A 14,881-nucleotide genomic window follows, 5' to 3' on the forward strand; every position below is an offset into this window, starting at 1 on the left:
TTTGTTTCGAATTGGAAGCAGTGTTGCCAACTCAAAACTTTAAAACCCGCAGTCGGAATCTCGAAAACCCCTAAAAACACGCTAAATCCAAAACACTGCGCAAAACGACTTTATAGACAATTTTTTTTTTGGTTTTAATTCTTGACAAAGGTATAATAACAGTATAGATCATATCAATGCCATCTGAATGGAAGCTTTCCTTTTGTTTTGACTAGAAATCTGTCACGCCACGCCACAGTTCACCCGGGTGATCCGAAGTCGAAATTGCAGAGTGAGCGCGGTGAGCGCATACGAATATGGCAAGGGATCCTTCAGCAGTGTGTGACTAGTCAGACCCATTCAACTCGTAGAGTCGTCTGCTACCAGAGGAGAAAGGTGCAGCGGCCGAAACATGCTTCTTCGTTGCAGCGTGCGCGACCAAATCCACATTCTTCGCATAGTTCTGTTTTGAAATAGCGGCACCTGGCTCGTCTGCTATCACCAGGAACCTCCAGTAGCCAGTCTTTAGGTATAGGGTTTATAGCCAGTCTTCAAAATTTTGAGCGTACTTCACCACGCCCATCTCACGAAACAGTGACAAAAACGTCAAAGGAAAATTGGAATATTCATGCTGTTCAAACGTGCGCGCACAAAACAGGGAGGCATGTTCCGACATTCGTCGCCTTAATGTTTTCATGACGTCACAGGCGTTACTCTCACAAACCAGAACACATAGAGATCATACATACTAACTCTAGAGGAAAAGGTCCGCCATTTTCCCATACATTCTGGCTGCCGCAAGCGGCGGATCATGCAGGCAGACCCTCGGGGTCCCAAACATGGTTACATCTAGAGCACTATATAGCTCCTTCGGAGGTAGCGCAATCTAGAACGCCGTCTCTCGGCGACTAGCGGCGAACGCCCGGAGGTTCCAACTGCGGTCAGAAATGCATGGAGAACGTGAGAAAATCGTTGTTCCTTCAGTTTTGTGGGGATGTACGGAATGGCAATCATTTTTGACATAATAATGAAACATTTTAGAATAATTTGCGATAAGTTTTGTGCCATGCAAGGACGTAACTTTTTTTAAAAAATTGCCTGAGCGGCATCATGCAGCAGACGACACGGCGACGTCACACCATTCACGTGACCCACTCCGGCCAACCCGAAAAGCCCATCTCCGCTGCGAGCAAACATCGTCTGCTTCAAACGCCATTGCCCTGGAAATTGCCTTCTCAAAATTTGCACACGCATCCGATATTATTCAAACTTTGATAGAGTGTTCAGCGCTTTACTAACTTCACGACAGGCTAGTTTTGAAAAGTGTGAACTCGCCGTTATTTTTTTAATCAGCCGTGTTATGTCGATCTCCGTGTATTCTCCCATAGGGCGGGCCGCATCTTGGAACCCTGAGTACCACGTGACTCGCGCCGAGCTGCTCTGTCGGCCATGTTGTCGGCAAAACATGGGGTTCAAAGGATTGCGCTACTCTGCTCCGTAGGAGCTATATAGTGCTCTAGTTACATCATCAGAGCAGTTTCGTGAACTTCAACAATCCACGAATTTACCGGTGGAAAGATATTCGCGTTCCTTTCGAAGCTTTCTTTTTGTATAGCGCGCAGATGTACGGCCTCGCGTTAACGCTAACGGTGGGGCGCGGCTGGGTGCGGTTGAGGAATACGAAACTGCGCAACCACCAGATTTCTGAAATTTCGACAGAAGGGAAGTTAATGCAGCGTAATGACTTTATTGCTTTTTATAAGCGTTAGAATAGCTCAGAATTTAGTTTACAACGTTAAATTATCACTGTTTATATTGCTGAGAGTTTTCACTCTTCGCGTTTACCATGGCAACGTTGCTTTCTTTCTCTCGTGTTCTGTCGCTCTCTTTTGCGATCGTTCACTCGAGACCCCGGGTGTCGGCGCACGGGATTTGCCACTCCTCCTCACCCACCTTTACCCCCCTGCCAGAACATTACTGAGAGTAAGCGAAGACGACTGTGGCTTATTATCCTTGTCTTTATGGATACGAAAGGTGCATAGTTGGCACTAAATCGATATAACTTGTATATCGCTAAAAAACCGCCAAGGTTTCATAAAACCGGCTAAAAATCCCGCCTCCCGCAAAACAATAATTTATCCCACTAAACAGAACCAAAAACCGCAAAGTTTAGCGGGGAAACCGCTAAATTGGCAACACTGATTGCAAGTGATGGAAAAAACCAGTGGAAAAAACAGATGGAAAAAACAACACTTCGTATTAGGCGCTTGCTCGTGCCACCTGGTATCTGTGTATGCCTCCCCAAAGCGCGCGAACACTCCTGTACTTGGAGAACACGGGCCTGGAGTCGACGTTATCGACGTTCTGAGCACGGCCGTTCCTTCACGTCAAAAACTTCCTCAGAACCTGTTCTCTCCTCCAACCACGCTTACGGCGACCGTTCGAATGTTTCTTCCAATAAACGCTTCTCTGGGGGTTCACCTTGGCTTGTGTCAATACCGTGGCAACGAGCGCCTGATTTTGCTGTAAGCATTCAATCGGCCTCCAGACGCTTGGATGGGCATGGCCGACAAGCTTCTGGAACCCTGTATTCCATCCTTCGCAGGTGTTGGTCGTCCAGTCTTTATCCTGAAGAGTGGCGTCGTGCATATTCCACCGTTCTGGGGGAAACTCCGGTCGTCGTCGGCGCACAGTCGGGCCAAGGAAAGACTTCGCTCTGGGTGCCGCCGCAGAAGGAGCAGAAGCATAACGGAAGGGGCCGTTGACGTACGTGCAATCAAAGTAGTCCAGCAGGTCGCCGATGTCACCGGTAGACTTTTCCCTGATGTAGGTGAGTCCTTCGGGCACAAGCTGTGGTGGAGGGAACGCCAGCTTATCCAAAATCCCGCACAGTTTTCTAAATTGGTCATCTGTCTTACACTTGTCCAAAAGGCCCAACTCCCGTTCCTTCAAAATATTTTTAAAAATTCGCAACTCAATAATTTGTATAATACAGTTTTGCTTCAGTTTCCCTATCACGTCACCCTGAGATAATCCTTGATTTCAAATATATTTACGACGCACAATGACGGAAAGAACTTGATTTTCCTAGCCATTCACTTCAAATATTGCCCTGAACCCCAAGAAAACCCACGCATTAGTAATGAAGAGACATTGTGCCTAACCTTTATGTGCGCGTTGAGCGCGACATAAGCACAATGAAAAAGTGAGGGCACCGAAGGGTGAATTCGCTTCTTCGGTCACTCTTCAGGTTCAAAAACTTTGGTTCACGAAGTTTCTTGGGAGAGGCACAAGGGTCATACCTTGAGTCCAGCAAGCTTGATCTTATCAGCTCCACTCAGTTTCGGTGACCTAAATTTTGGTCATAAATCGTTGCTTCTTTGCCTGTTATGGCTTATCTGTCGACACCTTTGCATGGGATGGCGTAGTAGTTCTCCTCAAAATGGTGCAATGCCCATCGCGTCCGCACTTTATCCCAACCCGTGTTTCGCCCGTATAGCAAAAAATAAATAAATAAAATAAGGTGAGCTTTTGTCCGGAGTCTTTGAAAAAAACGGGTGAGCTTTTGTCCGGTGAGCTTCTATCCGGTGAGCTTTTGTCCGGTTACCTGATAGAGCTCCCTGCACCCGGGGTTCCGCGACTGCTCACGCCCGCAAATACAGCGCCTAAAAAGTTTGCAACGGAAACGTTGCAGCCTTGCCCAAGCGACCCTGACGACTTCTTTGACTGCCTGATCACCACGGATGAGTGTTGAGTGCCTTATTACGTCTCAAGGCAAAGAAGCAATTCGAAAAATAAAAACACCGTTAAAACCGCAAAAAAACAAAAGAAAAAAAGGGGGAAGGTGGTTTCGCCATTGGGCCATGTGATGATTAGAGCACTTGGGACTGCAATGGCGTACTCCTGACAGGTTAGGTCCATAAAGCAGCGGCTAAACCCATATATCATGCAGAAGACGCGGCGTTTGCTACAGACATAATGACCAACCTATTTGCGGACATGCCTTCTTTCTTTTCGAGGAATGTTTACTTCATGCATCGTACGTTTTCTTGTAAAAAAAATTGTCTGTAGAGAGTTTTAGAGCGGGTCAGGCAAACACCACCGAGTCTATTTCAAAACCTCCGGATGCGGCCGTGACGTCATCGAAGTGAGATCGGCCTGGAAGCTGGCTTCACCCGCTGGGCCAGGCTTTGTAATGCGTATAGTCTCTTCGTCCTCGGCGCTGATTTTATCGATAATGGAACACTGACAGTACGTTTTACCTCAGAAGAGCTCGCAAGAATTAAGACTTTGGTTTGAGTTGGTTGGTTCATGATTATTTAAAAGGTTAAAAGCGCAAAACAAGACAAGGACGCTGAAGAAACGCACACGAAACAGACTGGCGCTCGTAGGGCACGTTTCAAGTCGTGTGTTGTATTTATTCTTTAAATTCTCACTTCCACGTCGCCTATGTCTACAAACATTTAACGAGTCCAGGACTCGCGCACGATTTGCGAACATATTAAATAACAAAATTAAAAGCAAGAGCCCTGACGCCCCGATTTTCCCATCTATTATTAAAACACCACAGCTGCTTTTCGGGGGTACAAATTTTCACCCTTTATTTTGCAGGAATAAGCTTGACAAGTCTATAAAATAGGCTTGAAACACACATAAAAACTTGGGTTTGTGGCAAAAATAAAATTTCTCAGGAATAGCTTCCACAAATCAACCGATAGCACATTCATAAACAAAGTTTCAAACAAAAATATAATACATCAACATCTCCAAAACAAAGCAAAAAAAAAAAAAAAATCCTGCAATATACACGAAGTTTTAAACAATATACAGCAATGTCTCCAAATACACTGTTGGCACAAATTGAAGAGAACAAAAAAACAGAAATAGGTCAAAATACACACACACACACACACAATAAAAAGAAAAGAAAAACACTTGCCACCGTTAGTGTTTGTGACAATAATTTCTAGGCAGCAGTCGAAATGATAGCAGACGTTATGCGCCAATTCCTGAACGTCTTCCGTTTCCGCTTTGCTGCTTTGGCTTCAGCAAGCATGGTGTTCTCTCGCTTACACAAGTTATTCAGCAAAGTGTTGGCAGCCGCGCCTAGTACATAACCCATCACCACGTGAGGTAAATGGTCATTTATCTTACCATTCAAGGTTCGGCGCTCGATTCGGCAAAAGTTCGGCCCATCGCTACATCCCAGCTAGCACGCTTTCGACAATCTTGAAATCGAAGGACGCCAGTGTGACCCCTTCGCGAACTTTTCCGTGTATTGTTAAAAATTTCAGTGCGTCGACACGTAAAATCAATACCATGGTAGTCCTCATGATGCCGCTGCGTTAGGACTTCGTATTTACCCAACGAAATGTCCGAAAAACGACTTTCTCAATTTTACGAAGTTCCCGATTTAACGAAGTACGTAATTCACGGCTCCCCTCGACTTCGTTAGATCGAGTTTTGATATCCTGCTGGAAACGTTACCGGGACAGGTTGGGGAGGCCATCAAGCGTCTCGGGAAGCTGACCAATGGAGCGCGTTTGCTCCACCACCACAGTGCACCCACGACGCGTTCGAGGATTTTTTTAGGCTCTGAAGTACTGTCCTTTCCCCCGTATGTGTTCACCAGCCCTGGCACCCAGTGATTCCTGCCAATTCTTTCCCTCGTGAAAAACGACCCACTGCATGGCAAGTGTTTCGAGGACGATGACGAGGTGATTGTCGAGGTGGAACACTTCCCCAGAGCCAACACAAGGACGTTTACAACCAGGACATCCGCCAGCACATCGATTGGTAGAAGTCTGTTGGCTTCTCTGATGCGTACGCGGTGATTGGCCCTCACCACCGACGCTCGTGACCACGGCTCTTTTTAAGCCGTAATATCACGATATTTATGAAAGCTCCTTGTAACACGCTCTGCCTCTGATTTTGGAGACGACCACAAGCTCCGGTCTCTTGGAAATATGTGCGTCTTCCGAGATTCATACCTTGGCCAGAGTCCGCCATGCATTTTGGGGTGCTTGGATATGTTGTGGGTTACAAAAAATCGTTCTGGGTGCCTTGAGCGTTTTCTCGTGTTCAGTTGTTGTTGTGTCACTGAACCTGAGGTTGTTCTCATTATAGTTGTGAGAAACAAAATGCAGTTTGTGCACCAATCTTTTATAAATAAAAGAGGCAATTGTACATGCTGCTTGATCATGGGTGCCCTCATCAATTTCGTGTAAATGAACCTGTTAGAAATTCGCCAGTAAGAGTTTCCGGATCTCTTTAGCGATGAACACAAACATAGTGTTGTACTTCACAATATATTTTTGAGTCAATCAGGCAACGACATAATGTGGTACTAATGTCCAAGAAGCGCGCGCGCGCGCACGCGCACACACACACACACACACACACACACACACACACGCACACGCACACGCGCACGCACGCACGCACGCACGCACGCACGCACGCACGCACGCGCACACACACACACACACACACACACACACACACACACACACACACACACACACACACACACACACACAAGAGACCGGCTACTTTGGAAAGCTGCATGCTCCGATACATCAACGTCGTATGCGCTAAACGTCATTAAAAAAAAAAAGAAAACATGCGCGTGAAGAGATGTCCCATTTATTAAACGACAATCAATCGAGACAGGGGAAACAGCTCCAACAGTTAGTTTAATTAATCAGAGTACTATTGTTTCAGTCAGTTGTCACCGCGCGACACGACTTCCTGCTTTCTGTGTAGTCTTGCACCACATTACTAAAAAAATATTAAAAAATTCACTTATAATTAACTTTGGTGTGAGAAGTTTATTGGATTTCGTAAATAAATATTTTAGATAGATAGGATCTGTATATCTAATCTTTATATGTGTTCAATAAGATTACTTGATTAGTGGAGAGAAAAAGTAATTTAACGTTACTTGAAAAAGAGACTCTTACTTTCCCGATTACTTCGTATGCTTTATGCCGTTATCACTTGCGACACTGAGAAACTCGAGATTATTTGAGCTTTGTTATCTTGTAGGCACCAATGATAAGAGGCTTTTGTAGATAGCTGGAACTTCACTGTCCCAACTCGAGACTCAACAAACCCCTACATAAACTGTCCATCTTTTGTACAGCCCGGTAAAAGTTATTTTATTCAAGATTTTTATTAAGTGAATATATCGCAGTATTTTTAGCTGGAAACATGGTGACTAATAAGTAATCGTAAATACGGAAGCCGAGGAGGGTGGGGCTTGTAAAAAAATACTAACGGCCACAAATCATTTTATTACTTCCAAAAGTAATGACGGCGACTATAAAAAAAAAAAAAAAAGGAATGCATTACAAGTCTACTATGATTACTTGTAATGACAACACCTTGTCGGAAGCGCTCCTCGGGGCCGTTGTGTTTCCTCCTCCTTTTCTAACACCCATGTGCGGCGTGAGATGGCGCTGCCTGCGTTGGGAGGCTATGCGGAGCGCAAGTCCGTCTGCTTCTTTTTTGCAGGGTTTGTGGTGACGTCATCAAAAAGCCGAGCTCTGATTGGCTCTGATTCGAAAGATAGTGGGTAGCGGACCATTTGAAATCTAATGGCAGCCAAGTTTTCGAAGTCTATTACTATTTTCTTCACCTCCGGAATGTGCTGCCTGTAAAAAAGAAATGTTGAGTTTAGTCGCAAAAGAGGCACCCAGCTATTCTTTTCTTGTAGGTGACTATGCTACCTGGGTCAAGATCAAATCAAGATCAAATCAAATGTGAAGAAGGTTCCTATCTTGATAGTAACCTTCTTCACAATTCATCTGTGATGGGAAGTTTCTACAAAATATTGGTGGGCAAGCTTCGACCAACACTAACATTGTTGAAGACGCGCCTCGGAGAGCAATCGACACTTGCCTGTTTGAAACAATAGAAAATGTAAAGGTTTATCATTTTAGCGGTGTTTTAAAGAGATGGACAGCAACCTTTATTTTTAATGTCCTATAATGCGTGAAACGCGGTATTTGAGGAGCAACCGTTTGAATTTGTTTAGAAGACGCTAAACAGTCGTTTCAGAGAGTGAAAGACCCACTTTTAGGAATTTTTCTAAATTTAACAGGACTAAGGACATGTGACAGCCCCAATTTTCCCGCTAAATTTCGTGGGAAACTAATTAATTGGTGTAATACGTCATGCGACGTGTCACGTGGCATCAATTTTCCCGCCATATTCGTCGGAGAAACTGTTTAAGCGAGAAATTTAAATGGGAAATTCGATCGGGGTGTAGGTCACATGACGTCAATTTTCCCGCCAAGTTTAGCGGAGAAAATGTTTCCCCGTCAAATTTAACCGGGATATTCAATTAGCCTGTAGGTCACGTGACATCCATTTTCCAGCTAAATTTAGCGGGAAAGCTAAACTGGCGTATGTGTCACATGACGTCAACTTCCCCACCAAATTCAGCGGGGAATTGCAGAAACTAGTTGATGGACAGGCGGACAAAATTTTCGGTTCCGTTCAAAAGCATTTCATTTTGTTTAGTGCATCACTCTTTCTTTAATCAGAAAAACTTCCAACAACGTCATAATCGACCGTTCCTCTCAGATTGCATCTATATTTTATCTCGCAAATACCGCAAAACCTTAGCTCTAGCGAAATGCAGTTCCGGGGTCGCCTCACCAATGGCGGCAGCGTGCGCTCTCGTTGTAAGCGGGTCGTAAGAGTTCACAAGAGCTCGGTCCTGAGCAAACGCAAGGGTGAACAGGCCGTAAGGGGCTCTAGACCGCTTTCTGCAATAGTCCATTTACGACCACGACTCAGTGCACGGGCTCTTAGCATCCTCATACAACCAGACATTACATTCATACCTGGACGATTGGCATGGCTAGTTGAAAGGCAGAGACATTTGCAATAAGAGCTGTAAGGAGGTGCCGAAAGCTTAGATCGTCTGCAAAACTTCTCTCCGCCTTTCAACTCGCCACGAGAAAGCGCGACGCATGCGCACTTGCGACCAATCCGTGCAGGAGGCGTCTGCCATTAAATTGCAACTGTGAAGGTGATGATGTAAAATGATGAGGACACGGAATTCCGCAAACTGTGAAACAAGATGAGCATGGCTCGTGAGAAGAACAGTATACGAACATTTAGTGTCCCTCAGGGCGCAGCCATCGCGCCCTTGCTTTTGGCAGTGTCCTGCGGCAGCGACCTGAACCTGCCTGGGCGCCGTCCCCACAGACCATCACTCCTGTCCGGAGGCTGGCCGATGCGCTGGTGTCGTTCCACCCTCTGCCTGCCTCCGTACCTTCAATTCGCGGATCTTGTTAGTTCATTTTAAGTACACCAACTTCTTCTTTCCGCTTGGTGGTCGCTCCCCAATATTCGCATCATTGCAGATCCCCGTCCTCATCTTATGGCGCCTTCTGGTGTCTGCAATTTCGTCTTATTGAAAAAAAAAATAGTAAATAGACTTAAAGGGATACTACAACAAAATTTCGGCGCTCATTTTTTGGTCTATATGTGTTCAAAGGAGCAGTATCACATCGAACATACCAATATCTTGTTAAAAAAGTCTCGAAAAGGAATTTTAAAACGAATTAAACGATTAGCAAAGAGCACCTGGTGGATGTCGCTAACGCCTTGTAAGTTGTTAGTAATGCTCGTCAAGGAACCTTGACAGCTAGTGACGGAGGTTGTCTCGTCTCCGGCCACGACGAAAGAAGAGGGGAAAGAGGAACTCCCCTCTTCCCGAGAATGTCTTTTGTGTGTCGCAGAAGTCGCTATTGTCTCCCTACAAGATTATACAAGATTAACCCGTCCCTCAAAATTCGTACAAAAGCAGCCGCTTCGGTGGCTGGAACGACTAGGCCATCCTAGGGTGCCTTCATGTCCCGCTTAAAGTGCCTTCAAAGCGCACATGAAGGCTCCCTAGTCCCGCTAGCATGAAGGCACTCTAGGCCATCCTCTCGACGTCAGCCTCGCCGTAGCTTTGCTGGTCTTGAGACGACCTACGTCAAGATTGCGTTGGATGTCACGTGGTCTCCGCTGGGCCTTCTCCGAGCGCTTGCCAGAGTGGGCCGTTTACAACGAAAAATACAGCCACCAGGCTCAAAATACAAACGTGTGATTGTCATTTACGGATATTGTGGATCACATTCAACCTATTTATGAACACAATGGGAATATTTCAAATATTGTTGAAGTATCCCTTTAAAGGGGTCATGAAACGCTTTTCCAACTTTTTCCTGTTTAGCTTTCCTCCTCAACTCATAAATCCCGCATTCCACCAAACAGTTCAGGAAGACGAAAAGAGGGGACGGCCCTCTTGCTCGGAATCTGGTTTGTGTACCCGGACAGAGCCATTGTCCCCCTAGAAGATTAGCCCGTCGCTCGAAATTCAGACAAAAGTTGCTTTCCCCAACCCGTTCACCCAGAAGCTGACAGTGCTGTGGAAGCTACGTGCTCGTTGGGCCAGCCACACTTTTGCCACGTGATCACGCCCCTTCGCGCATACCCACGTGCAGAGAATGAGGTCAGGTGATGAAAGGGAGGCGGCTGATTGGTCGGGCAAGCGCGTAGCTTCCACCACAATGTCAGCTTAGGGGTGAATGGACTAAGTCAGGTCCAGTTTCGTGTGACGTGCGTTTGGACCCGATGACGCGGTTTTGGGACCGCGGATGAATCACTGTGAAAAGGCAGAGAGCTTACGAAGGGGGAGGAGGTACGAAATAGTCCGCTGTGTTTTCAAATTTTCGCACAGAAAATCAGGCTTTTGACTTTCTTCTTTGGCCCACTGAACGAAGTGCTATTAGTAAAATCCCAATCTAAAATGATTTATCCCAACCCGAAATTCGTTTCATGGGCCCTTTAAGGAACCTAGCATTGAGGTCTACCCACTATCCTTTTCAATTAAAGCCAATCAGATCTCTAGATCATTTTGATGTCACCGCAGCTGCCGCACAAGAATCTCTGAAGCAGACGTCTTGGTCTCCGCATTGATATTTGACGCCGATTTTTATAGAGAAATCGGCCACATGGGAATGTAATGTTTGGTATTTTAGGATGCTTAGAGCCTTGGGCTATGACCATGAATGTGGTGTAGCACACCCTTAAAACTCTCGCTCACAATAGACGCACCGGAAGGGGATTTTCGCCTTGGTGAAGAGGAGCCTAGATGCAACGTAAGGGGCGTCTTTGGGGTGCTTATCTTGCAGGTAGACAACTTGGCCGATGCCCGACTGCACCACCATCTTGGCACACTCGTTGCACGGGAAGTGCGTCGTGTACAGCGTGCAGCCGCGCACGTCAAAGCAGTTGCGGTTGAACAGGGCGTTCATTTCGGCATGACACACTGCAAAAACAACGGGAGAAATTTAATTCACACGCGAAAGAATAAGGAAAAGGGACAAAGCACAGAACAGAAAAGAAAGAAAAGACGGGAGAAGTGACAAGTTTTCGAACGATGGTGCAACTATGCGACAGACGTGCGTCACTATTCCCACGCAAAGCTTTGGAGATGAGTCTTATTTCGTTGACGTTGAATATATTTTTAAATGTGTGGCTCCTACAGGTTGAGCACTTATGTGACATGCTTCACAAAACAATTTTTTTTCGGAAAAAAAAAGGAAATTGCCGAGGGCAAGGTTTACATCGGGAGACTAGCAAACGTGAGTCTATTTCAGACGTTGACCCCAAAATGAAAAAAAAAAATTCAGAAATGCACTGAAATAGTTTTTTTTCCTGTTTTTTTATTAACATTCATGATTTCGTAACGTACGTGCCCCATCCAAATACTTTGACCAATTTTTTTTTTTTTTTTTTTTTTTTTTTTGGGGGGGGGGGGGGGGTGAAGTGTGGGAAGGGGAATTTCAGTAAAGGTGCACAGCAACGAAACATGGTAGGCCGTGGATACCGATTTGACCCAATTCAAGACATTTTAAACTGCTACACTTTTGAATGGAAATTCTGCGTTTTTTTGATCAGTTCCCACCTCTGCAGGTTAGATATATCTCGGTAACAAATCATTTACGTGCGGAAAAAAAAATATGCAGGAACGCTGCAGGCTTTGTCAGAAATGCGGGTAATCCGGCACCCTTATACAAAGGCTGGGAACACTTGCTGTGACGTAAAGCTGTCGCCGCTTTGTAACGCAATAAACGTTTCGGAAATCCAACAGGTGTTGGTGTATGGCTGCACGTATTGCCTTGCCGGCACCACTTGACGTAGGTACCATGCGTCAATGATCAAAATGATTTTTTTTTTTACCAATAAAAAAAAAAAGAAGCTGCACATGTTTAAATGTTTGGTCTCCGCCCAAACCTAGAGCTAGCGGTCAGGACCCAATGTCAAAGTTTCAAAGCTTGCCGTTTTTCCCATTTCAAAATTAATCGGCGATTTTCAGAACTTTTCAATAAGAAAATGGTCGACACATTTGAAACTTTGGCATTCGGCCTGGACTGCTAGCACTACAGTTGGGCAGAAACTGAGCTTGCAACATTGCACAACTTTTTTTCCGCAAAAAAAAAAAAAAAAATGTAAATTTTTTTTTTAACATAATTTTGTATATAGAAAACGTTTAAAACAAGATTGACGCTTATCGTGCATTCTTATCAAGAATGCTCCTGACATCCCAGTGAGTATATAAAAGCAGAGCTGGCATACGCAAGCCGACATTGACGTCGGCCTTCTGTATTTTCTTCTTCTTTTTTCTTCTTTCAATTACAATTAAAGGCATTTAACGAGGCCTACTTGTGCCTAAAGAAAGAAATTACAATAACCGGCGTCACAGGCATTGATTTCCTCACAGTTGGATTATAATGAGGTTGAGCAGCAATCCTCCAACCGCGTTATTTCTCAGAAACTGAACAATTCGAAAAGTTTATTGAATCTTTTCAGTTACCGTAATGTCCCGAGACGCCCCACACCCGAAAGATAGCCCACCCCTACTTTTGACGCGATTTGCTATTTTTTCTGAAACACCGAAAGATAGCCCACTTCTAGTAATTGCAGGGCCCTGGCCAATAGTGACCCGAAAAAGAACTGTGTTGCTTAAACCACAGCGGGAGATGAGCGAACATTGCTGACTGTAAAGGAGAGTTGTCTTTGCTTCATCGCACCCTTCCTGCAATCACAACTTTCAAAGGGTGACAAAACCTAAAACTTTTTTTATAGCACACCGAAAGTTAGCTTACCCCTTATTTTCACTCAATTTGCTATGAAATTCAGGTGGTCTATCTCTCGAGATAGTATGGTAAATAGCTATCTAATGAACCGATTTCATCTCTTTTGTTAATGGCCCTCCAAACTGCAAACACAACCAAGGGGCTAAAAAAAAAAAAAAAATTTCCAATGGAAGTTTCTATTTTTTTAGCATTTACACAAACACCCTGTATCTGCCTCCATCTGCTGTTGCTCGCACACAGTTTTTGCAAGCCTGCAGCGTATTCGAAGTAACAATCAAAAAGCAGCTTGCACACATGTGTGCCAGCACAAATAGAGCTATGTTTCATCTTTGCTTACAGGGCATCTCCGCCGTAATTTTTATAGTCGCCGATTTCTATAAAATTTTCACCATGCATATTTGGATGCCCTTCCTGAGCATGTGAACGAAATATCTCGGAAAAATATTAATTTTCTTAGAAGAAAATGAATTTTGAAATTTACACCTCCACACCCAAATCACTTGCTGCCGCCCTACTGGCAACACTGAGGAAGAGCGGCACACGGAGGCTGCCATGATGGCACTGACGTTGCTGTGACGTCACATGTTGGTCAGGGTGCTTGCTTTGGAGCTTGTTGGTGATGGGACTGTCTGGTTTTTGCTTATTTTATCGGTTTATACAGTTATGTGAGAGCGCGTAATGGCGACTGGAGGGAATTGGTGTTGTGCCGTAGGGTGTAATAACACCACAAAGAAACGCAGCAATGTGACATTTCACAGTTTTCCGACCGACAAGTCGACACGAAAGAGATGGGTCCTGGCAGTCCGACGTGAACGCTGGCTCCCAAGTAAAAACAGCCGAATCTGCTCCGACCACTTCTCACCGGATTGCTATGCCGCTAGCGTGCGACTGAGGGAATCTTTCGGGTTGAGCGGGGACGGGCGCAGAAAGAAGGCGTTCCTCGTGATGCACCCGTCCTGTAGTAGTGGGGACATTCTCGCAATCTCCTCACACCAGTAGAGGGGGCATTTTGGCAATCTCCCCACACCACAGGCGATGCCGGCGGATCGTATGAAAACGGGTTATCGTCATCGTCCTCAAAATCTAGCCGCATATCCTCATCGTTGCTCGATTCAGACGAGCTTGATGAGTCCATTTTCATCCGCGGCACGAACACAAAACAGTGACCCGCTGCCAGGCTGGCCAGGCTCAAACTGCACACGTGCGAGTGTTTATACCATATATGACATCACATCAAAATGGCGGACCAGTCGAGTGGCAAGTTAGTTTCGGTTTCGGTTTCAGCGTATTTTAACGATTATAAATTATGTAAACAGTTTTTTAATGATTTAACTGCTGCTATAGGCTAAATTTTTAGTACCCTTTCCGAAAATATGTTTCGATAAAAACGCTCAAATTGACGGCGGAGCTGCCCTTTACGCTCGGATACCGACTTCGCGTGCCTTCCGCACGTTCATGGCCAAGAATCCGAGACATTCGGTTTAGTTCCATTCCGCGACGACATGTGGCGCCTAAGACCCGAGCGAAATCACTTTTCCAATTTCCAATGTGCCCTCTGTTTCAGCCCGCACCGCCAATCTTATCTTCGAATCCGGAGAGGAGACATCGTAATGCAGTAAGGGCATAGCACTGATAACACGCTCAAGACAGCTCCGAACCTCGGAACCTCTCAAGGTCACAGCTCTGGGCGCGCCTAGCGCAGACGTACAATGTGGAATTGCTTCTCCCGCAGTCAATGT

The 14,881-nt window shown here is 45.4% G+C and overlaps 1 protein-coding gene across 1 annotated transcript; it reads right to left on the reverse strand.

Annotated features, from left to right (window-relative positions):
* Nucleotides 1-7,375: 7,375 nt before the first annotated feature.
* On the reverse strand, nt 7,376-11,306 carry LOC120849065 (deoxycytidylate deaminase). Its single transcript, XM_040221166.3, has 2 exons — nt 11,098-11,306; nt 7,376-7,634 (listed from the first exon to the last, which is right to left on the reverse strand). Exons 1-2 carry the CDS (start codon nt 11,295-11,297, stop codon nt 7,457-7,459), a joined length of 378 nt encoding a protein of 125 aa, XP_040077100.2. The 5' UTR covers nt 11,298-11,306; the 3' UTR covers nt 7,376-7,456.
* Nucleotides 11,307-14,881: the final 3,575 nt, after the last annotated feature.

Source organism: Ixodes scapularis, unplaced genomic scaffold (genome assembly GCF_016920785.2).
Source record: "Ixodes scapularis isolate PalLabHiFi unplaced genomic scaffold, ASM1692078v2 PGA_scaffold6__148_contigs__length_123643588, whole genome shotgun sequence".
Classification (NCBI taxonomy): Eukaryota; Metazoa; Arthropoda; class Arachnida; order Ixodida; family Ixodidae; genus Ixodes; species Ixodes scapularis.